The sequence below is a fragment of the Cornus florida genome, unplaced genomic scaffold (assembly GCF_030987335.1).
Source record: "Cornus florida cultivar Cherokee Brave unplaced genomic scaffold, ASM3098733v1 CherokeeBrave_3.0.0_Hap2_Chr07, whole genome shotgun sequence".
Taxonomy (NCBI): Eukaryota; Viridiplantae; Streptophyta; class Magnoliopsida; order Cornales; family Cornaceae; genus Cornus; species Cornus florida.
Genome location: NW_026775577.1, coordinates 30,269,025 through 30,295,270, shown reverse-complemented (window position 1 = coordinate 30,295,270; position 26,246 = coordinate 30,269,025). Strand labels below are relative to the sequence as shown.

At 30.5% G+C, this 26,246-nt stretch overlaps 2 protein-coding genes across 3 annotated transcripts; one reads left to right on the top strand and one right to left on the bottom strand.

The window, feature by feature from the left end:
- Window positions 1-314: 314 nt before the first annotated feature.
- LOC132266930 (G-type lectin S-receptor-like serine/threonine-protein kinase LECRK3) lies at window positions 315-2,059 on the bottom strand. Its single transcript, XM_059767946.1, has one exon. It carries the CDS (start codon window positions 1,904-1,906, stop codon window positions 842-844), a length of 1,065 nt encoding a protein of 354 aa, XP_059623929.1. The 5' UTR covers window positions 1,907-2,059; the 3' UTR covers window positions 315-841.
- A 14,211-nt stretch (window positions 2,060-16,270) lies between these two features.
- On the top strand, window positions 16,271-24,450 carry LOC132267627 (protein TONSOKU-like). 2 transcript variants are annotated; one of them, XM_059768758.1, is made up of 3 exons: window positions 16,271-16,645; window positions 23,840-23,937; window positions 24,032-24,450. In XM_059768758.1, exons 1-2 carry the CDS (start codon window positions 16,394-16,396, stop codon window positions 23,930-23,932), a joined length of 345 nt encoding a protein of 114 aa, XP_059624741.1. In that variant the 5' UTR covers window positions 16,271-16,393; the 3' UTR covers window positions 23,933-23,937; window positions 24,032-24,450. The 2 variants fall into 2 exon arrangements, with proteins under 2 accessions (XP_059624741.1, XP_059624742.1); XM_059768759.1 differs by lacking the exon at window positions 23,840-23,937 and having other exon boundaries at window positions 24,032-24,442.
- The last annotated feature ends 1,796 nt before the right edge of the window (window positions 24,451-26,246 follow it).

Below are 26,246 nucleotides of genomic sequence, written 5' to 3'. Positions count from 1 at the left end.
ATGTGTGTGTTCAACAAAATGAGTATGTATATATATGTATGTATATATAGTTTTAGGGATATTTCAGACTTTTTATCTGATTCTTTAGGTTAAAAGTTGTGTTGAAAAAGTGAAGGGTATTTAAGTCATTTTACATAGTGTCATAACTGTGCAAGTAATGGTTGGGGTGTGAGTGAAAAACGGAGCAAAAATTTATTAGGTAAATGATACTTATTTTCGAAAGATGTGTGAGAGTGATATTTGGCCGAACCTAAAGGATTTAAGTGAAATTAACCAAATATGTAAAAATGATAAATTTGATAAGTGAGTAAAAAAAAAAAAAAAAAAAAAAAAAACTAGGTTTTAATCCAGTTATAATTTCTTAACTTCCTCGAGTAGAATGCCTGAGTACATGCTTTCATATGGACAAAGTGTGGAAAATCTATTGTAACACTGAACTCCTATGTTGATTCTCAGCAAACATCAAACTATTATTATGATCTTTACCCAAAAGGAAACAAATTACATAAATAATCAAATATCCAACCCACTTAAACAAACTCATTTCAACTAAATCTACACAATATAATTTTGCCCTGAGTTCAACCTGATTACGTAATTAACATACTAGGACAAAGTACCTTAGCACTTTGTTGGTTTCTTTTGATTTGTCAATTGGGACTCCATTTATGATGGGTTTAGATGTTCCCACCGTGATGAAAGCAACTGTTGAGTCACTCGGCACTCTTCTTCCATATGTCATAGGAAGCATCTGCTTTTTGCAGTCTGTGCCCGTGTATAGTGCAGCCTCGCAGTTACAATCCTCCAAACAGGCTTCTTCACAATCTTCTGCGGTTGGCACTTACGATAACACCTTGTATGAATGGTCTTCCCAGGTGCTAGGTAATGGCATCATCACATTCGCTTCCTTGTCTTTGCAACTTGGTGCTGTGAAATATCTCTCGCACCCTAAACTCCACTTGCCTGGATCAACGAAATCGAATCCTGGAATACATCGACACAAAGGTTCCCTGTCCATCATAGTACAAAACCCATTAAGGCCACATAGACCTTTAGGGTCACACTTATCTGTGGAAGATTCCCATAGAACTGACCAGTTGCCTTTCTGATCCGAGCTGTGTGCATAAAGCCGGAAGATACCATCCACATCAATTCTCATCAGATACATCATTCCTTTTTTAGGATATCCTCCTGTTGTTAGGTTTATTAGGACAGAACTTGAGTTTAGCAAGTAGAGATAACCACCATCATCAAGATTGAGGGTCACGTTGTTTCCTACTCCATTCGTTCCAGACGCCCAGTAAGCCATACTGGTTGTGCGCGGATTGTCATCCGCGTACTGCACAAGGTTCCCATCCCCTTGCATCGCGAGACGAAATATCCCCTTGGAGTGGTCAGTCTCCGAAGCACTAGATACCAACTCTGCTCCATTTGAGAGGCGCTGACCGGGCAAAAGTGTGTTGGTTGGGTGCTCAAAGCTCTGCCATATGATCTGTTGATCGGAGTTATAGAGGACAAAATTGCCAGAATCTAGCATGGATGCCGAAGAAGCAGGTTGGTCAAGGTTTGCTATATACATGTCTTGGCCTTGTGTTGGCCGCAAGAGTAATCGTCCATCGCTAGACAATAGCAAAGTGGTATTGCTGGGGACTACCCTTTGAGGGTTGTCTCTGAGGGCTGTCCAGACCATAGTCTTTTCAGGAAATCCAGCAAGAAATATGCCAACAGCATAGCCATCGGCTTCCTTGTAGAAGCCGAAGGCGTATAGACCGGAACGGGATAGCCAAGAGGAGTGGGTACCGGTGGGTGTTAGTGAAGAACCTAAGCTTATATTGGAATTTGTTTGTTGTGCTGATGGTGTATGCAAAGTAGAGACAAGAAGAAAGAAAAAGATAGAAATTACCATCTTCTCTTTTCTGTTTCTTCTGTGTTCTCCTCTGCAGCTAATTGTTATGGGAAACTTGTTGTTTTATACTGTGTTCAACTCCAAAGGAGTCCTTAGTCTATTAGTGGCATGTAAATTTTTGAGCTACTGTAACATGTATGTAATCTTCACGATATTTCATAAAGCATCCATGTTGTTATTGCACTGCATTTTCTATTTAAGGCGGCGTTTTCTGGGAAAGAAAAGTCCGTACGTCAACGAAGAATTTTTTACACTGAATTGAAAATACGTCACGCGCTTAACCTTGGAATCAATAATGACGTGTACATATATTTATTAATTTATTATACACATCATCACTTTATTTATTTGGATTATTTTGATTATGAGACAAAAATATAATGAATGGTTATAAAAATGATCCACCGAACACATTTATGGTATTTATGAAGCCAAAATATACCCAAGAAACAATGCTTGCAATTGTAGATGACCGTAGAAAGACCAAACCACAGCCACAAGATTGATGGGGTTAAGATCCACCTAACACATTTATGGTATTTATGAAGCCAAAATACACCCAAGAAACAATGCTTGCAATTGTAGATGACCGTAGAAAGACCAAACCACAGCCACAAGATTGATGGGGTTAAGAGAGACTAACTGCATTACCTGTTCCTACTTTCTAGATAGAAATTTAACGCGGTGAACAGTAAAGCCCGCAGTCAAGGAAGATTTTTCTGTATTCACGGGACTGTTCACAGTCACGTCCCCTTTCTTTAATTGAAAAACCAAACATAAAAGGTATAATTAATATCTTTTTTTAATTTAATAAAATTTTAAAACTTAATATTTTAAGGTCAAATTAGTTTTTAAAATTTTGATTTTTTTTTTTTTTTTTTAGCATTTGTATATATACATTCATGTATATAACCTTCATTATTTACCTTTTTATGCAATTGTCTCTATATAAATGTTATATATATACACACATAAATGGAATCTTTAGAACATCTCCAATGCATCTTTCATTTGAGCTGCTAAACTCAAAATTTGAAAGAGGTGTAAAAAATGGATTCTCCAATGCGCTTTCATTTGGGCTTTCAAATTTTGAGAATGCCTAATTTTTTCTCAAATATAGGAGCTGCCAATTTTTTTTGGCAGGCCTTCTCTCTCTCTCTGTACGACGCCGTTTGGAACGACTTTATCTCTTTGCATTTCCTGTCCCCTTTGCCAGTTTCGTCAAAATCTGACTTCAATCTCTCTCTCTCTATATATATATATGTATATTTGTATATCTAACTCTCAATACAAAATCTGACTTCAATCTCTCTCTTTCAATTCAATGATTCCAATTTCTCCATGGTCGAAGATGGCATTTACAGATCCGGCTTGAGAGTTAGCAGTTGCAGAGAGAGAGGGGGGGGGGGGGCAAGCTTGAGAGTTGAGAGCCAGCGGCTGAAGCTTGCAAACGGCGAACTCTGAAATGATATGTCGATATGAGTTTTGATATAGGTAATAGGTTTTGAACTTTTGATTCTTGCAAACAGATAGATATACTGAAATATAAACAATATATACATACATATATGTGTGTGTGTGTTTGAGTGTGTGTAAAAGAGATGATGAAGCTGAATGAAAAGAGAAAGAACACCGAAAACCATAGAAATGGGTGGAGTAGGGAAGCAAACAATTACAACATATATGTATCTATAGATTTTCAGGAAACATCATCCCCATTTTAGATCTGCTCTCAGCCGCCTCACTTACCCTAATTTGATAGATAGATAAACTGAAATATATAGCTTTAGAACTTCTTATTCTTGTAGATTTTGTAGTTTGCAGTTGCAGAGAGAGAGAGGGCAAGTTCAGAGTCAAAAACGAGAACAAAGATGGAGGCGATTGGGGAGGCTGAAATGATTTGCTCTAAAAATATTATGTGGGACATAATGCAATGAATGGTTAAGATGGGAAAGTAATTTCGAAATCAACGATCAGAGTTAAAGTAGGATTGGAAAGCTAGAAGTGGGTTGGAGTTGGTTCAATAGAGGGTGAGAATTGTTAAAATATAGCATTTTGGATGGAATGCATCATTGGAGCAAAATTACTAAAATATAGTATTTTGACACTGTAGTTCCTCTCAAAATATAGATTTGGTAGCCCGAAATGACATTTAGCATTGGAGATGTTTTTAGTTTTCATCATTATTAAGTTTTAATTGAAGTAATATTATGAGATTTGAGTTTTAATTGAATTAAAATTATAGAATTTGAGTTTTAGTTGATGTGTAAAAAAAAAAAAAAAGAATGGTTTCATAATTCATACACGATATGGACCTATGGTTAACAATATATGTTTATATATATATAAAAGCAAAGAAAAAGAAAAGAATTGAAAAAAGAAAAAAGAAAATGAAATAATCCATTCACGTGAGTTTTTTTTTTTTTTTTTCTCTTTCTTTCCGTTCACATATATTGAGCGCGCACACACACATATATCTATATCTATACTATTATTAAATGTACAAAGAGTTTTAGTGTTTTAGTATTTCTGTATTTATTTATTAATATAAAAAAATATTTATTAATTGCTTCCGTAGTTGAATATTTATTTATTAATATAAAAAATATTTATTAATTGATATAAAAAAAGTTTTTATAAAAAGAGTTTCTATAAAACTCTAAAACAAATTACCTAATAAAATTTCAGTTACCTATTTTATTTTCTATAAAACTCTATCACATATAACCTATATATATATTAGGTCTGGCGTATTTATTTATTAATATAAAAAATATTTATTAATTGCTTCTGTAGTTCAATATTTATTTATTAATAGAAAAAAATATTTATTAACTGATATAAAAAAAATTATAAAAAGAGTTTCTATAAAACTCTAAAACAAATTACCTAATAAAATTTCAGTTACCTATTTTATTTTTTATAAAATTCTATCACATATAACCTATATATATATATCTTAGGTCCGGCTTGTGGTGTGCATATTTTTTCTTTTCTCTTTATAATTGGGCTCGTAAGTTTTTTCTTTACTTTTTTTTTTATATATATATAAATTATTATTATGTTATTATTATTATTTTCTCTTTCTAATTGATGTTTACGTTTAGAAGTAGTTGATTTGTTTTATTTTTATTTTCTCATTCTAATTGGTGTTTCTAATTGATGCTTAGAAGTGGTTGATTTTTTTTTCTTCATTTTTTTATTTTATTATTTTTGGTTCATTCTTAATTTATTATTATTTTGAGTCATTATTGTTTTTTTTTTTTTTTTTTTTTCTTTTTCAGAAGTATCATTCTTCTTTAGTTTTTATTTTTATTTTACTCTTTGTAAGTATACTTTGGATGGTTTAAAATTTGTTATTCTTAATTTGTTGTATTGAGAAGGTTGGATTGTTAATTTTTTTCTTTACTTTTTCTTTTTAGAAGCATTATTATTATTTTTTTTTCTTTTGTTTTATTTTTATTTTTCTCTCTCTATTTGACGTTTAGAAGTAGTTGATTTGTTTTATTTTATTTTTCTCTTTCTAATTGATGTTTAGAAGTGGTTGATTTTGTAAGTTTACTTTGGATTGTGATTTTTTTCTTTTATTTATTTATTTTTATTTTGGTTCATTCATAATTTATTATTATTTTGAGTCATTATTATTAATTTTTTTCTTTACTTTTTATTTTTTAGAAGTATCATTATTCATTTTTCTTTAGTTTTTACTTTTATTTTTATTTTACTCTTTATAACTTTACTTTGAAATGTAATTTTTCTCACAGTTTTTATTTTCTATTTTTGGTTCATTCTTAATACAGATTTCAATGTTTTTGGGTTTTCGGTTGGACTTAATTATTAAATGAATTTGTTGCTGAAAATTTTTTATATGTTTTTTTTTCAATTTTTATTATTTTTTATTTTTTGCTAGCTAAGAATACAAATTTCTATAATAAAAATAAAATAATTTCTATAAAACGCTACCAAAAATTACCTATTTTATTTTCAATAAAACTCTATCACATAATGCACATTAGATAATTATATATTTAAAGAGTATCTATAAAATTCTAACACAAATTACCTATTTATCTATTTATTATTAGCTTTTTAATGAATGGAAATCTATTTAAACAAAAATTATAAATATAAAAAAATATTAATTAATTGATATAAAAAGATATTTTAAAAGAGTTTATATAAAAATCTAACACAAATTACCAATTTATCAATTTATGAGTTTTTAATAAAAGAAAATTTAATTAGACAATAATTATTAAAATAAAAAGTATTTATTAATTGAAATTAAAAAGAGTTTTTAAAAAAGTATCTACAAAACTCTAACACATATTACCTATTTATCTATTTATTATGAGTTTTTTTTAATAAAAGGAAATCAAATTAGAAAAGAATATATTTAAAGAAAATAAAATAATTTAAATAAAATTTACTATAAATTAGCTATTTTATTTTCTATAAAACTCTATCACAGTATCTATTTATTATGAGTTTATTCATGAAAAAAATTATTAAAAGAAAATAATATAATTTATATAAAACTCTATCACAAATTACCTATTTTATTTTCTTTACAACTTTATCACATATAACTCGTATTTATCTATTTATTATGAGTTTTTTAATAAAAGGAAATCTAATTAGACAAAAATTTATTTAAAGAAAATAAAATAATTTTTTAAAAGAGTTTCTATAAAATTCTAACACTAATTACCTATTTATTATAAGTTTTTTAATAAATGAAAATCTAATTAGGCATGAATTATTAATATAAAAAATATTTATTAATTGATATTAAAAATAAAATAATTTATCTAAAACTCTACCACAAATTATTACCTAATAAAATTCAAATATGTGTTTTAGTATTTATTTATTAATATAAAATAATAATTATTAATTGAAAAAAATATTACCTAATAAAATTCATATTACCTAAAAAATTATTTCAAATTACCTAATAAAATTAAAATTAAAAATTACCTAATACTTTTATAAAAGAGTTTTCATAAAATTCAAATTACAAACTACCTAAAAAAATTCAAATTACCTAAAAATTTATTTCAAATTACATAATAAAATTCAAATTAAAAATTACCTAATAAAATTCAAATTATCTAAATATTTATTTCAAACTATAAATAAAAAATATTAATTAATTGATATAAAAGGAGTTTTAAAAACAGTTTCCAGAAAACTGTAACACAAATGACCTATTTATCTATTTATTATGAGTTTTTTAATAAAAAAAAATCTAATTAGACAAATATTACTAATACAAAAATAATATTTATTAATTGATATAAAAAATAATATAATTTCTCTAATACTCTACCATAAATTGCCTTTTATTATGAGTTTTTTAATAAAATAAAATCTAATTAGACTATGATATATTTAAAGAAATAAAATAATTTGTATAAAACTCTACCACAAATTAGCTATTTTATTTTCAATAAAACTCTATCACATTATACAACGATATATTTAAAGAGTTTCTATAAAATTCTAACACAAATTATCTATTTATCTATTTATTATGAATTTTTTAATTAAAGAAAATCTAATTAGACAAAAAATATTAATATAAAAAAATATTTATTAATTGATATAAAAAGAGATTTTAAAAGAGTTTAATAAAACTCTAACACAAATTACCTATTTATCAATTTATTATGTGTTTTTTAATAAAATAAAGTCTAATTAGACAAGATTTATTAATACAAAAAATATTTATTAATTGATATAAAAAATAAAATACTTTTCTAAAACTCTACCAAAACTTACCTTTTATTTTGAGTTTTTTAGTAAAAGAAAATCTAATTAGAGAATAATTATTAATATAAAAGAAATATTTATTAATTGATATAAAAAGTGTGACGGCCCAAGTTTTATAAACCCGGTGCGTCAATGATGACCAAAAGATGACCCGATAACGGATCCGAAATGCGGAAATGAAAGGTGATCAAGGAGAAAGAAATGAAATGTTCTGAGACATGGACGAGTGCTTGTCCATGGCCAAAGCACTGAGTGTTGGTTTGGCATTCAACAACACTGAGTGCTAGTTCGGCACTCTTCAAGGCTGAGCATCCGTTTAGCACTCATCAAGGCCGAGCACCAGTTCAGCGTTCATCAAGGCCGAGCACCAGTTTGGCGCTCATCAAGGCCGATCGTTCTGACTTATAAGGGTCGGTCGTTTTTGACTTACATGGTCAGGCGTTTGGACAAAAGGTTCAAACATTCAGATTATATGATCCAAGTGTTCTAACTAAAGTTTCAAGTGTTCGGACTTACGTGGTCAGACGTTCTGACCTACATGGTCGACCATGCTGACTGAAGGTTCAAGCATTCTGCCAAAAGGCTTAAGTGTTCGGACTTATATGGTCAGACGTTCTGACCTACATGGTCGAGCGTTCTGACAAAGGGTTCAAGCATTCGAACTTGCATGGTTAGACGTTCTGACTGCGGAACGACAAAATAGAGAGCAAATGAATTGGCCGAACGACAAAACAGAGAGCAAAATGAATTGGCTGAACGACAAAACAGAAGGCTAAAACTTACCGAACGATAAAATAGAAGCAAGTTTAAGGCTCTACATGCATTCCCAATGATCCAAAACAAATTTAAAAACAAACATACTTGTGAACTTTAAGATTAATGGCCCTCGGCCTCATGTTATACATACAAAATATGCAACAGAGAGTGTACTAAGATACACATTACATATCAAGGAAGCCATCTTAACTTCTAAAATATCATACATCCATGGTATGCAAAAATTTAACATCCAGAATTAAACATGTTAAACATTTGCATAGCAAAATACAAAAAATGTTCCAAATTGCTTATAAGCCTCTAAGGATGATGAGCATCCGAGAACATAGTCTCCTTACCTATAAAATAATCCAAACAACTAGGGTGAGTAATCAAGTTACTCGTAGGCAAAAGCATATGCGTATACCCTAAAATTTCAATATCATTGAAATCAATATAGACGAATACAAGGGATCATTCCACTTAACGTCTATGTTTAAGGTGTTCTAAGGGATCATCTTAAACTAACTTAAATGATTCTATAACAATGCAATTACAATATCAATGTACTTAACAACATCAATTCGCAAATAACGGAAATCATAAGTCACCATTAAACATTGGTTGCCAACTTAGAATTGAATGCGAAATCAATTAGTGGAAAACTTGAACATCAAATATCGGATAGAGCCAAGACCTAAACGGTTATTTCGGGGACTAACCCGCTGGGAATACCACCCCGTGCGCACTAATATAGGGAGCTCTCTATCTCTCGTACTAGAGCCAACTTTAGCCATGTCATTTATAACAATGTCCCAAGAGGATTCAAAATATATCAAGTCCAAAACTTATATACCATAATTTAAGGCATGTAAACCACCTTCCATGCACAAGTATTTTGAAACCACACAAACTATGTCTTAGGGATTCAAGTCTAAAATGGCATACCAAATGACAAGTGCTCATCATGATATTATATACAATACACACCATTAACTTATCAATTTAATTCATGCCTCAACAATAAGCTTTATATACTAAATCTGAACATTTAGTAATCCACAAAAATATAGAATTATCATCACAATAAATATATTAATTCAAGTCAATAAGAATTCTATATGACAACAATAATTCTACATAATATAAATACATAACATACATGCATAAATCAATAAATCCTAAGTCAAAGGTGAGAATTTCCTATAATATGCAAGATTACCATATCAAAGCATGTATATAATATATATTAAACCACAAAGAATTATAAAATACTGAAAGTATAAACATACTACCACCCCTACCTCAATAGAGAATTAAATCTCTATAATCCAAAGCAACCAAGCACAAAATGGATAAAAAGTCTAGGGTTTATGAAGAGGAGAGTGAAAGAAAACTTTTATCTCTCAAAGCTAAAGGTCTAAGGTGAGTGGAAGGAGGCCGAAGATGAAGTCAAAGCTCTAAGCCGAGCTTTTCCTTTAATGGCAGTAAGGTTTGGATGAAAGTAAAAGGGGAATAAAGATGAAAACAGAAAAAGTGGTGGGTAGATGATCTAGTAGTCCTCTACTCACTAGGTGTTCCTACACTACCTCTCTCACACACACAATGCAAGACTTAATTTGGTACCTTCATTTGTCACCAATCCATGGCTCCTTCCTAGGCTTAATCCTAAGCCTACACTTGTCAACCATCTGTGATACCCCTCGAATCCGAGACATGAGTTAATCAAGCCCAAGCCCAAGCCCAAACCCAAACCCGAGGGAATATCAAACAATTAATATATAAACGAACACAGAAAATAAAAAGATTTAGGAATTAAATAATGAAACTAAAAAGAATTATTAAATATAAAATCCTCCAAACGATAATGAATAATAATAACCCAATTCTCCAAAACTTCCAAGAGTACAACTCGCGAATCCATCTAGTGGACCCCTAAACAAAAATCCCAACTGAACTGAATAACTGAAAAAAAAAAAATCCCAAACTAAAACATAGAGAGAAGTCATACTTAAACAGATGAATGAGTGACTGTCTCCGATAAGCACGATCAAGCTCTAAAGCTGGAACCGTCCCGTACCTGAAAAGAATATAAGAGTGGGTCAAGCCCACGAACAAGTTACAATCTATCTGCAATCCATACAGTGACCCCATACACAGATACATCTTAGATATCTCACAATATCTATCTAGTCCATAAGTATATATAAATCCACACTAAGGGACATTCGCTGGACTACAAATGGGTCTCAACCTGAATAGAAGGTAACATGCAAAAACGCACCCAAATGTGGGCATGAGTATCTAGACCTAACAGGGTACACCTCAACCTATCATAGCCAGCTACGCATCCACTGCATATACGCACCCTAATCTACGAGCCTGAGACTCAAGCTCATCTCGTGATACCATAATCATATATTTAAAGTCCGTTCAAAACCAGAGTATGTCATTCCATTGTTCACTAATTTGACATACGATTTATAATCCAATTAGTCACTCAACTTATTCAATTGATATGACTTAACTACAATCAACAGTTAATCCATGTAGTCACTCAACTTACTCAGTTAATCTGACCTAAATATAAGTAGGATTCAATGTTTACAATCCATTCCCTATTCCCATAGGGTAGGTCTTAGCGTTCTGAGCTAAACCATCCCTAGTATGCTACCGTCCCATACCGGTGCATACGATCCACATCATCCATGAAAATTACAGAACCTAAATAATTGTTCAACAATTAAAATCCAAAACCATAATTCAGTTCAAAACCAAAATCCAGGTAATTGCAGAAGAGTGTATAATATTTTAGCAATTAATGTTTGAAACCATAATCCAGTTAATTGCAGAATAGTGTATAGTATTTCAACAATTAAAATCTAAAACCATAATCCAGCTCAAAACCATTATCCAGTTAATTGTAGAATAATGTAAAACATCTCAGCAATTAAATCTAATCCTTTATTCATGTAATTGCAGAAAAGAACTAACATTTCAACAATTTAAAATCCAAAGCATGCATAGGTCAAATCTATTAATAAAATAACCCTACTATGCATCTAAAACAATATTTAAATTCATGCCATAGATCGTTAAATCGCTGAATAAAAACTAGGCAATTAATTTCCTTCCAACCATTAACAGCATGCAAAGTTGTTAAATTTCACACTGTTAATTCCATTAATATAATGGGGTAATTTATGCAATTAGGGACCTTAATAACCCTTGAAATTAATTATTAAAACCCCCCAGTATAGTCCCAAAACTAATCGGAACGATCCAAACGTCCAAACAGTAACAAACAGTACCGTCAGAAAAGTCCAGAACGCACAAACATGAGAGAGCCTGCTCTATGAACTTGGGAGCAGGCTCCCTAATGCATGGAGCCGGCTCCATGCCTCTTGGAGCTGGCTCTAAAGGGGTGGGAGCCGGCTCCCACTTCCATGGAGTCGGCTCTCTCCCTCTCTGAGAGCCTCCAGTCCAATTCCGCTTCGTTTCTGATCATCTGCTTCGTCTCTGGCCATTCCAACTCTTCTGTTTCTCTTTAAGACTGAACCTAAGAGTCTTATTTATACCCAGTAGCATCCTAATGATTTGTTTACAACAATTGGAATTAATTACAATGATTAAAACCGCTGCCGATTCATTATGCTTTAACACAAACCTTGAACTCCAACTTACAAGAATAGTTACAGATTAAATTAAAACACCTACAAAGAATTAATTTAACACAAACTAAGCATGCAAGATTCAATTTACGTTTAATTAAAACCCTAGAGACTATCCAGGGATGCACAGAACACAGGCCAAAGGGAGAGACAGAATAGAACTTGCCTGTGCAGTTTTAGAATCAAAACCTTGTCGCCGTCTTCCTAAGCTTTCTGACGACGTCCGTTTTCTGTCAACTCAACCTCTTACTACTCTACCGTCCCTCCTCCTAAGTCCAACCTTTAAGCCACAGTCGAAATCCTCACCGAACTTGCTTTGTTGTTCACAAAATCTCTCTCTGTTTCTCTCACAATCTCTGGTATGTGAATAGAGTTTTTCCAACCCTATATACACGTACTGTTATATTTATAAGCTTAGGTATACATAACCCTAATCCTAATTAGAAACCGAGAAGGAGCAGAAAACGACTTAATTTACAACCTATGTCGGCTACTCAAAACGTAACTTCAAAAATAAAACCCTAAATTAAAACTACAATAAATAACACTAATGTAAGCTAATTAAATCCATTTAATTAAAAAATAAAATTCTAATTAAAAAATTACATTTAACCAACCAATTAATCAAACCATTAAAGTAAATAAATCAAACAATACAAGTAAATAGCAATTAATCAGTTAATTAAAATACAAAGGCACATAAACAAATAAATGACAGAAAACAATTATTAAACAAATAAACAACCAAAAATGCAACAAAAATGCCAGAAAATAAGTATTAAAATACCGGGACTATCCTTTTAAAATTAGGGGTATTACACCATCTAAGCCAACAAGTGCACCAATCCTAGGCCACACAAGTGGGTGAATCTCTACCCTCCACATGTCACAAGATCATGCTTCCAAGTCTATCCAGCCCAATGCCAACAAGTGGCTTCATGAGATTGTGACACTTGTCATATTTTTTCAAAAATTGCACAAAGGTTATTTTTCAAAATATCTTCCAAATTAAATCGCAAGATGGTCCCTAAAACGAAAAATAATTATTTTACATAATTACACTAAAATCTCAAAAATCAAGAATCTTTACAAGAAAGTATGCATCCATGCCCTTTTACAAAAAGTAAGTAACTGGAATGTAAATTCTATAAAAGTAAAAATACAAATGTCATGGAAGTCAAATATTATGGATGCATGCAAAGCCGATATCCAATCCGAGCATAAAAAGTGAGGTTATAAAAGGAAAAACGATAAACGGGAAAATGACGAAAAAAAAGAAATCACTGAAAAAGGAAATGAAGGAAAATGACCGGATCATTACAAAAAGAGTTTCTATAAAATTCTAACACATTTTACCAATTTATCTATTTATTATGAGTTTTTCTAATAAAAAAATCTAATTAGACTAGAATATATTTAAAGAAAATGCAAAAATTTGAATAAAATTTACCACAAATTATTTTTTATAAAACTTTATGACATTATCTATTAATTATGAGTTTTTAAATAAAATAAAATCGGATTAAACAATAGCATATTTAAAAATAATAAAATAATTTGTATAAAAATCTACTACAAATTGGCTTTTTTATTTTCTATAAAAGTTTATCACATATAACCTGTATTTACATATTTATTATGAATATATTTAAATAAAATAAAATAATTTCTATAAAAGTCTACCTCAAATTACCTATTTTATTTTATTTAAAACTCTATTACATGTAACTTGTATTTATCTATTTATTATGAGTTTTTTTAATAAAAGGAATCTAATTAAACATGATATATTTAAATAAAATAAAATAATTTTTTAACAGAGTTTCTATAAAACTGTAACACAAATTCCCTATTTATTCATTTATTATGAATTTTTTAATAAAAGAAAATCTAATTAGACAAGAATTATAAATATAAAAAATATTTATGAATTGATATAAAAAATTAAGTAATATCTCTAAAACTCTACCACAAATTACCTTTTATTATGTATTTTTTAATAAAAGAAAATCTAATTATACAAGGATATATTTAAAGAAAATAAAATAATTTTTATATAACTATACCACAAATTACCTGTTTTATTTTCAATAAAACTGTATCACATTAGACAATAATATATTTAAAGGGTTTCAATAAACTCTAACTCAAATTACCTATTTATTTATTTATTACGAGTTTTTTAATGAAAGGAAATATAATTAGACGAGAATTATTAATATAAAAAATATTTATTAATTGATATAAAAAGAGATTTTAAATTTTTTTCTATAAAACTCTAATATAAGTTATCTATTTATCAATTTATTATGAGTTTTTTAATCAAAAAAAATCTAATTAGACAATAATTATTAATATAAAAATATTTATTAATTGATATAAAAATAAAATAATTTTTCTTAAACTTTATCACCTATAACCTATTTATTATTAATATATTTAAAGAAAATAAAATAATTTCTATAAAACTCTACTACAAACTACCTATTTTATTTTCTTTAAAACTTTATTACATATAGCCTGTATTTAACTATTTCTTATGAGTTTTTTAATAAAAGAAAATATAATTAGATGAGGATACATTTTTAAGAAATAATAATAATTTTTTAAAAGAGTTTATATAAAACTCTAACACAAATTACCTATTTATCTATTTATTATGAGTTTTTTAATAAAAGAAATTCTAATTAGCCAATAATTATTTATATAAAATAATATTTATTAATTGATATAAAATAAAATAATTTCTCTAAAACTCTAACTTAAATTACCTTTTATTATGAGTTTTTAATAAAAAAAATCTAATTAGGCAATGATATTTTTAAAGAATATAAAATATTTTCAATAAAACTCTATCACATTAGACTAGGATATGGTTAAAGAGTTTCTATAAAACTTTAACACAAATTACATATTTATCTATTTATTATGAGTTTTTTAAGAAAAAAAATCAAATTAGACAAGAATTATTGATATAATTATTTTTATTTATTAATTGATATAAAAATAGTTTTTAAAAGAGTTTCTATAAAATTCTAACACAATTTACCTATTTATTTATTTATTATGAGTTTTTAATAAAATAAAATCTAATTAGATAAGAATTATTAATATAAAAAAATATTTATTAATTGATATAAAAAATTAAATAATTTTTCTAAAACTCTATCACAAATTAGCTTTTATTATGACTTTTTTTAATAAAAGGAAATCTAATTAGAAAAGAATTATTAATATAAAAAATATTTATTAATTGGTATAAAATGAATTAAAATAAAAGTGTTTCTATAAATAAAATGAATTAAAATAAAAGATTTCAAATCATTATTAAAACGACTAAAAAATAGGTAATATTTTAATAAAATAATTACCAAATAATAAAATAAGTTATAAAACATTCATCACGTGTATCGCCCGTGTCTTTTCCTAATATATATATATATATATATATATATATATATTTTGCTGAGACACACGTTCATGCAAAATTTATTTAAAATATGAAGAAATTAAAAACAGAAGAAGAATGCACGATAGTGTGTGTATATATATTAAACAGTTAAGAACTATTAAAAAAAATAAAATAAAGATTGAAGATAATATATATGAAACAAATGAAAGAAGGTATCTTCATTTTCCTTCTTTCATTTGTTTCATATATATATATTACCTTTTAGTTTTTAATTTGGTCCAAAATTTTTAGTTTTTAAAGTTAAGATGCACTAATTATACCTTTTATGATTGGTTTTTCAACCAATGAGAGGTGCCATTGTCCTTCTACAGTCGTATGCGACTGTAACCAGCAGTCCTCATAGTATTATATTCAACAATATATATATATATATATATATATATATATATATATATATATATTTTGAGGAAATATGCAATTTTATAGGTACACTTCATAAATTTTATCTATTATAAAAAAATTACAATTTTAAAAAATAACTACCTGATTTCTGCTAATAATGATGATGTTTTTAATTTTAAAATTTTATGGTAGTTTGAAAATATATTTTTAAATATTTTTATCATTATAGTTTTTTAGAGTTTTGATTATAAAACTAAAAATATTAAATCGCTTCCCCCAAAGAAAGTCCAAATGGAAGCCCATAAAGCATTTGGCGGAATTTCATTAGGTATTTTTGGGTAAGTATTTCAGCAGGTGTTTTAAACAAACCACAAATACAAAACCGCCAGAAAAACAGAAAAGAGACCCTAAAAACCCTCCCAATTCCCAGACCAAAACCCTAGATCTGATCCATCTTCTTCACAGCCAAAAATGGCGAAAGACAATGCTCAGCTAAAGGCCGCGAAGTACGTTTACCGGAACGCCGTGGAGGTGGGCAACCGGCAGGAAGAAGCAAGGTGGGCGAACGTGATTGGTGACATTCTGAAGAACAGAGGAGAGTACTTCGAGTCCCTGAAATGGCTCCTAATCGATTATGATGTGTCTGTCAGCTTCTGTCTCCATCTCGAGGACATGGAATCAATGAGAATCGCCCAGGAGTTTGTTTCTCAGCCTCACTCGCAGGTATTCTCTATCAGACTATCTCTCTATAAATATATACACCCATATTAGATTTGGGGCATATTTATTTGTAGCAATTGTTTGGGAACGAACATAGATCTTTAAGCATTGCAGTGAGGGTTCTTTATTAACATATATCTCTAAAGCCCATATAATCTTTTTTTCCTAGTCACAATTTTTGAATAGCCAAAGGTTAGAAATGTCCCTATCTTCTTGACTAACACTGGTAATAGCGGTTACTATAGAACACCATTGCAACATTCATCTCCATTGGATTGGCTTTGAAGAACAGGGGAACTTATAATTAACAAGTGTGTGTAAATTCTAAAAGCTTAAGCCCCCAACATAATCTTTCCGGCCAAGACAAGATATCTTGCAGATAATTATTTAGACAATGAAAGCCAATGGGTGCGTTACACTGTCAATTGTGAATGAATGAAAGGGGTTATCCATAGACATTACATAATCATAAAATAACCATTGGATCCATGGAGTCAATGGACAGCCCAGAATCAAAAAGAGTATACATAAGCCTTGTGATTAAGTGGAAGACTGAATATCAATATTTGGTCCTGATGGGTCTCAAGTATTGGAGCATTATTGCTCAGATTGTGTATCTACTGTAGGCTTATGTGGAGAAAATTCTGGCCATTCGATTAGATTTAAAGTTCCTTTTCAGGGCACATGTTCAAACTTCAAAGTGGTGTGCAAAAGAAAATATATGCACAGACCACAATATTCACTGAAGTAATACAAAATGTTAGTCTGAAATGATGAATTTTAAAGGGGGAAGATTATTTGTCCAAACTTCTAAACTCGCACTTTACTTAACCCTTGACATTATAAATGGAGTATTTATATATATCTGTGTGTGTCTATATATATAGAGAGAGGAAAACTTTAAAATTGGGTGGCATAATGTACAAGGGGACAATGACACAAATTCTTAACATTCAAAATATTTGAAATTGGATTATTATGCCATGCCCTGGTTATCCTTATTTAAAATATTCTATGCGCGGTGCATATATGCATAGACACACAAATCCCTTTAGAAAGATCAATTTATTTCTCATAACACTCTCTGTCATTGATGTCTTCTTCTTTGTGGTTTGTATTTGCACATTTAAATGGTTTGTAAATGCATGTGTGTGTTTATAAAAGCCGTTCCACCTTTGTTAAAAGCCGACTTAAATTTGCTATATGATCACAATTATATTTGCTAATGTGATCACCTGGCTTATATTTGCTATATGATCACAATTATATTTGCTATGTTTTCCCAATTCTAGCAAGTGGAACAAAGATTTTCTAATGTTTCTTAATTGTATTTTGACTCCAATATCATTATACGGTTAACATAGGTTGAGTGCAAATATGCAATCCCATCTGTTAACATAGGTTTCGGTAAGCGTTGAAGGATCATATTACCTACAGTAGCCAGTTCTTACAATCTGATTGTTTTTATTCTAGTGCTGTATGAAAAAATTGTGTTCTGTTTTAAATAGTTTCATTCTCAATTGTTGTGTGCAATGCCTTAAACACAAGTTATCTAAGTTTTTATTTAATGTTTTATTTTTCATTAGAGTTTTAATAACGTTATACACTCAATCTAAAATCAATAGTGTTAGCTCCCCAACGGAGTGGTCTATATTAGGTGATTTTAGAAAGGCTAAACATAATCGGGAATCATTTCATATAGATAGACAAGGCGTTGTCTTAAGAGATATGGAGATGATGGGATTTGTCCGCCAATAGTAATAATGAACTTCGCCAACCGAATAAGTTATTGGCGTATTGGTTATCCGATTTTTCATGCAGTGGTTAAGGGACCCACATATTATTATTTTAATGGAAGTGCTCACCTAATAGCAAATGAATCTCTACAATAGTAATAATGAACTCCTCCAATAGGATAAGTTATTGATATATTGATTGGTTGATTTATTATGCTACAGAGTTGAGGGACTCGCATTAATTAAAAGAGATTGTTCACCAATAATGACAATGATCTCTTGTTCGATTGAGATTTATTATATTATGTGGTAAACAAACTCATTTTAATTTTAAATATGCATGCAGTATTAATAATTCACCTTGCATATTGTATGAACGCATTTATATTCAATTTAATTATGTCTGATCCAGTTTATCCGCTTGCTTACATATTCAATGTAACTGGACCTCATTAATATTGACAGGGAAAGGAATTTAGATATTTTATTCACAACGTAAGGGTACAAACGTATTTACTACTCCTAAACCTAATCCTTTTACTTTAAGATACCCAAGAGAACATTAATGCTTTGAATAAGTGAAATAAGGCAAATGAGATGACTTGGTGCAATATTCTAGAGTTTACCTCGAATACGCTCCAAAGCTAACATTTACATTATTTTATTTTCTTCAAGCATCATGTTAAATGTCAATATGATGTTTTGGTGAGATTAGATAGGGCATATGCCTACGTACTATGTCAGACTTGAACACCATCAAGATAGCCTAAGGAACTCCAGTATGAAATCGAATTTTGGAAAATGATTGTTTATTATTTAAAAATTAGCTGGAGATCAATAGAGCTGACTTGGGTGGTAAGTTTCAAGTTGACATGATTATTGCCTTGTTACCAAACTCGTTCGACTCTTTTAGAGTGAACTAAATAAGGAATCAGTTTGAGTTCATACTCGCTGATATTCTTATAGAATTGATAACAAATGAAAGGATAATCAAATAGTATAAGTATTCCTATCAATCTAACCTAGTTTATACCATCTTCTTCTAGGCCCAAGTGGAAGGGCAAAGTAAAGAAGAAGGATGATAATAGGACTAGGCTAGCACAAAACATGGATATCCAAAAGGTTAAAGGGAATAAGGCAGTGTATGTTGAGGGTAAATTAAATTGTTTCTTTTGCTGCTAACAAAGACACTAAAGGACGAACTGTCTAAGCAATGACGTGGCATAGGAAAATATATATTTAATCATTAAGCCATGCTATGTGGTTGTATCTATTAATTCCTGATGGATAGATTTTGGAGCCACTAAATATTTTTGCAATTCGTTGCAAGGATTTCAGGAATCTAGAAGCCTCGATGATATGGAATATATTTGTACCTGACCTGATGTCAAGGTTGTAGCTAAGTCAGTGAGAGTTTTACATCTGAAATTAGAGAGTATGAGGATATTAGTATTAGAGAACTATCTTTATGCACAGAAGTTAGACGCTATCTTATTCTTGTTTCACTTGTGGTTTATAAAAAACTGTATTGTTATTTTGTAAAATTGGTTTTATAAAATTGAATAGATATGCGATTGCTTCTGGTGCATTGAAAAATGGTTAATATACTATAATCACAAACTCTTAAGATTTGCAGGATGTAGAAACTAATGTTGCATTTCTAAATTGAATGTTAAGAGAAAATTTGTCATTCCTGACTCATTGTATTTTTTGGTGTCAATTTTTGGGTTGTAATCAATCAAAATGAGATTCAAAGATTGGTCAAAGAAAGTTTATTACCTAGTGAGACTGAGGAGCCTAAACCAAACTTATGAATCCTGTTTTGAAGGATAGATAACTCTAAGGGCTTAATCAGCCAAATGAAATAGACATAGAGAACAATTGGAGTCGGTACACACAGACACGTGTGGTCTTGTGAACATCCAAGCAAGATTACTCACGTTTTGGATAAATTTACCTGTTGCGACACAAGTCTTATACTTTTGGTATATTCTGAGAGGGTCAAGACTGATGTGGAGCACAGATTAGGTAAACTTATCAAGACATTTCAATCTGATCGAGGATATGAGTATTTCTTGGGATAGTGCAAAGACTATATGGTCAATGAGGGTGTTGTGTACCAGTTTTTCGCAATTGACGCTAAATGCATTTAGGTGTCAAATAGGAATAACAGAATTCCGCATAACATGGTTAGATTTATGATCAGTTATGCCACATTATCTCTTTCATTTAAGAGTTTAGCGTTTATGACATCGATGCGCATTATGAACTGCATTCCATCTTAGTATGTCTCAAGGATACCGTTGAGCTGTGTTTTTTACTAAATCTTAGTTTGAATCACATGCACATATGGGGTAGTCTTGCACATGTGCGCTTGATATGGACAAGTAAGTTGGAAACAGATCATACGCATGATAGACTTGATAGCTACTCTAAAAGTCACTAGGATGGATTATTTTATGATTTCAATGATAAAAGTTGATTGTTTACACTCACTGTTTATCTATAGGAGGATCATATTATGAATTACATACCTAGTAGCATAATGTTAGAGAATATGGTATGAGTACCAGATATACCACATGTGAACACACTTATAATAGAGATTGAGAATAATAAATGAATTCCCTATTGATGCGTCAGCATCATCTAGTACACAGATTCCTGCATCGGTACATTAATGTAGTGGGAGGATTATCATCCAATCCGACAGAATTATGTTTTTAGGTGAGACCATTATGGACATCCCTGTTACACATGAGTTAGACCCAGTAAGCTACACGGAAGCGTGAACCGATATGGATATAGATCGTTTTGGCGAGTTACTATGAAATCAGAGTTGGAATCTATGTATTCTAATAAATTCTGGGATCTTGTAGAACTTTCTAGTAGGGTGATTTCTATGGAAGGCAATTTAATCTACAAAAAGATACCAGAAGATTTTTTTAGTGAATAAATCATGAGTGTACAAGGGAATGTCATTATTTTTCTGATTATATATATATATATATATATATGACATCCTACTCATTTAGAATGATGTGGAAGTTTTGTCATCGATAAAGAGGTAGTTGTTCAATTACTTTTAAATGAAGGATTTTCAAGATGTAAGCTTATTCCTAGGATCAAGCTTTTGCAAGATCAGGTTAAAAGGAAAATAGGTTTATCTTAATAATCCTATATTGGAAAAGTTTTTATCAAGTTTGGTATGCATAACTCAAAAAATGAGTTCTTGCTTTATTGATATGGATTGCTCTCTCTAGTAAGTAGTTTTCCAAGACTGGCAGAGGAGATTGAGTAAATGAGACTAGAACTATATACTTTGGCATATGAGAGTCTCATATATGCCGTGGTCTATACCGAACAGGACATCCGCTACATTGTAGGGATAGTCAGATAATATTAGTCTAATCCTGAACTTGATAACTGGTCTGTTGTGAAAAATATCATTAAGTACCTAAGGAGAACCAATGATATCATACTCATTTATGGATGTGATGATATGGTCCTAGTCAGGTATGCTAGTTCTGATTTTCAATCAGAAGTAGATACTATGAGGTTCATGACTTAGTGTATGTTCACTTAATGGAAGGGAAATCAGTTAGTAGATTGTTAAGCAGTTTTCAACTGCTGACTCAAACCTGCAGGTGGAATATATTGCAGCCTTAAAGGCGGCAAATGAAGCCTATTGGCTTGATCTCACTGATTTGGAGGTTGTGGAGTATACTAGCTTGCCTATTGAGCTATGTTGTGACAATAGTGCAAAAGTAGTACAAACCAATGACCCAAGGTTCTATAGAGGAACAAGATACACTGAGAGGAAGTATCATATTCTACATGATATTGTCCGGCAAGAAAATGTACTTGTAACTAGAACATTGCATTGGAACATAACTTTGTTGATCCATTATCAAAGGTGTCATTGATCAATAATTTTGATCATCATCTGGATAACATTGGAGTTAGGTGCAATTTGAATTGGCTATGAGAGCAAGTGGGAGCTGTTGGGATTTATATGCCCTGGCATAGCAAATTCCTGTTTGGATTAAGGTAACATATGTTCCTGACGTTTCTGAAATATTTATATTTTATACAATTGGTGAATTCAATGTATTATATTTCGATTCATTATAGAATTGATAGTGTCCATTTGATTATAAGAGATATTTATATATATGTATGCAATGGCAATCAATGCATGATATATAAATATAATCATAAATGGTTCATAGTCGGTAATTATGGATGGACTCATAATTAATTAAGATTTGAACTGGATCCGCATTAAGTTGAGATATATTGCGAGAGCCGTCGTATGCAATTGCTCCCTATCACCGTCATGGCATTTGACTCTTAAGCATGAGAAAATTATAGACTCTTTTATTAATTAATAATTACTTTGATTTGTTCGGCGGATTTTTCGGGATCCTTAGACCGACACTTTGGGTAGTTATGTAATTAATAATTAGAGGGTTATATTTTCAATATTTGCATCATTGCTACTTGTATTTATTTTTGTATTGATTATGGTTGATCACAAAGTAAATTCGAATGCCTTTGTGTGTTTTTAGACAAAATGATTTATTATATATTTAAATTATTATTTTTGTCAAACAAATGTTTAATTGTAATTGAACCAGAAATAATCAAAGGTATCAAAATAAATATATTAATTAAGTAGTCGGATTGATGACTTTATTTATCCGATAACTAATTATGCATAGAGGGGTCGAAATGTAATATTGACTTAGAGGTTATTTATTATTTAATTGGAGTTCAATTAATTTCTTTTAGTGGAGTAGAAATTAATTTATGAATTAATTGAATTTGGTCCGTGGACCGGGCCAATTATTAATTCATTGTAACCAATAAAATAATAGGCCTAATGGATTCTCACTCATAGCCCAACTTGATATTGGAATTATATTAGATTTGAGACATGTAAATTAGAGATTGAGAAGGATTCGTTGTTTCCTTTTCTTTACCTTTATGTTGCCAATAAATATACATGGTCTATGTATATTTTAGGGGTGATTTTTAGAAGAAGGAAAAAGGAATTTATTTTCTCTCTCTAGAAAATTAGGGTTTATGTTCTCATCTAATGGAGGCTCCCACAAGCCTAATTTTTCAAAGTCATTCATGGAGGTTTATGATTGATTCTTAAAGACAAAACAATTACTAAGAAGATGGAGATCCAAGGAGAAGGTATCTTGCTAAGGGATCTGCAATAAGTGAGAACACTCACCTTTGATGTAAGTATTCAATCCATTAATTGAATGATACATTATATTTTTATTTTTGCATAAAACTTGTCTCTATGTGATGAATCAAGATCTATGAATCAAAATTTCTTGGAAAGTTTTTAAAACTTGCACGTTTCCCAACAAGTACAAGTTTTAAAAAGAAAATAATTTTATGTTTCCTCTCACATTCTCACCGAGTCCGCTCTTCTTTGAACCAGAAACTTGAGAATCAAATCCTCAATTCACCGAGTCCAAGACGAAAACAACAGTATATATTGATTTCGTCAATCACTTCAACTTGTCCGTACTGATCTTGGTGAGTTTTTCTACAATTTCTTTCACTGGCCTTTTTTTTTTTAACATTCTCGTTATATAAAAACTCATTTTCTTTATTAATTGCATTGCCACAGAATGGGACTTCAAAAACCACAGAATTCAGCTGCCATGTTTGATGGAAAAAAATCTTCCAAAGACGGTTGATCGTCATTGTTAAAAAGAGAAATGCTAGAGACTTTAATGGAATCGAATGAGTTAGCCATCCAATTTCCTCTGCATTTTAAATACCAAATGGATTCCACTCGTCCCAATACGTTTTTTAATCATTTTAGTTTTGGTAATTTGTATGCTTTTGAAAGATTCTTTTGCATTTGATCTGATATTCGAGTGAATAAGTTGAATCAGCTGCAAAGAAGATATATATTTGTGCAGATCTGATTCTATCATGGTTTTAAACATTGGCTTAAATTTTACCTTTTAATTTTCCTTCCTTCTTTCTACCAATCTCAAACCCTTGACCTAGTGCTTGGGAGACCAGTGTGGCTTTGGATACTTGATAGTTGATTCAGGACCACTTTTACAAAAAAAAAAAAAGAATTATAAACCGGTTTTCTCTCCTACTAAATTCTCATGATTGTCATGCATGTTGTTCTCGTTTTTTTAGTCTTATTGCTCAAGTTCATAAATCTACGTTTCCAATTCTGGTTAAGCAAGTACTCATCCCTTTTCAGTATGCTCATAAATCACTATTCCACATATTAGAGGAAGGAAATTTGACCCCTTTTTTAATTTTCTCTTTCTTTCTTTTTTTCTTTTCTTTTTATTTATTTATTAATTTTTTTATGAAAATAATCATTACATTACATTATTTTAAAAGCAGGCAAAAAATTAGACCATTTAACTTTAATTAACCAGACAATGTTTCTATAAATTAACCAGACAACGGTTCTGGATTTGAGGGTAGCCTACAATTTGGGCAAATGGGTGTTTGCCACGTGGAGTTTCGTGACTGGTGTTATTGGAAATTGTGGGGACTTTTCTCACCACCGACTGGTCAACCACCGTTCTCGGGTATTGGATAATTTCAACTGCTTGTCAAGCCCATCGAAAGACACCATGCATTTAACTATCAATATCATTCTGAATGAGGATGGAGCAGTTATGCTGTTCATAAACTTGAAACCCACTATCCATGTGCACACATGGATCCTCTCAGCAATCCAAAGAGAGATCCTCCCAAATCGGGATGACAATTTAATCCGTCCCATTTTATTTTTGACAATTTTAGACAATCGTTTATTTTATTTGGGCGAAAATGGTTTGATGTGATAATATCCCGCATGAATTTGGTGCAGGGACGGGGGAGGGCCCCCCACCCCGCCCAGTTCCGTCCCGTCTCATTTAGATAGGCAAATTACTTATTAATTAATTTGATTAGAAGAAAAGTTATAATGGTGAAAAACTGAAGGTGGGAGGAAAAAAAGAACAAATCTATTTCAATAACAAATAAATTATGGTCTTAAATGGGGTTGTGCGGGTACCAACGAAGGTAAAAATGTTAAACGGTTACGGAAATAAGGTAGAAAGTTTCCACCGTTTTTGCGATTTTGGGCGAGGACGGGGGCGGATTTTTTAAACGGTTATGCGGGCGAGGTAGGGTACACTCGCCCAGATCCGCTCCCGTTGTCATCTCTACTCAAGGGAGCATGCCCCATTCGAAATTATGCAATATTCATACAATAATATATGGGTGTGTGTAAAATTCATATATATTATACTCTATCGTTTCAAAATAGCTGTCCACTTTAAAACAGAGAAAGTATTATATTAGAATATTATAACGCTGTTAAATCCAGAATTTAATATCTCCTGATTTAAAATATTGTGTTATTAAAATGCCACAATTTAAGTTGGATAATTTAAACTACTTTTCAAGAAATTATTAGATGGTTCGGTCAGTGATGGATCCAGATATTTATTTCAATGGGGACGATTTTAAACAATAATGAGGGCTGAAGGCTGAGGGAGAGAAGAAAAAAATCAGTGAGGGCAAAGGATCAAAATATGGGGGCACTACTTAAGATTTTTTTAGGAAAATATAAAAAAATATATAATAAAATTTCAATGGGGCAAGTGCCCCATTTGCCCTCACATGAATTGTTCGTTGTTTTGGTTCATTTGACACTTGGTGAACTAATTTAATACACTCTTAAAAAATTATTAGATGATCATATTCCATTAACAATTAAAGAACTAGTTAAATCAAGATTCGATTTTAAAAAATTGTTCTACAATAATGTACTAATATGTGAACCAACTTAATATTAAATTTTATTATATTAGTTTATC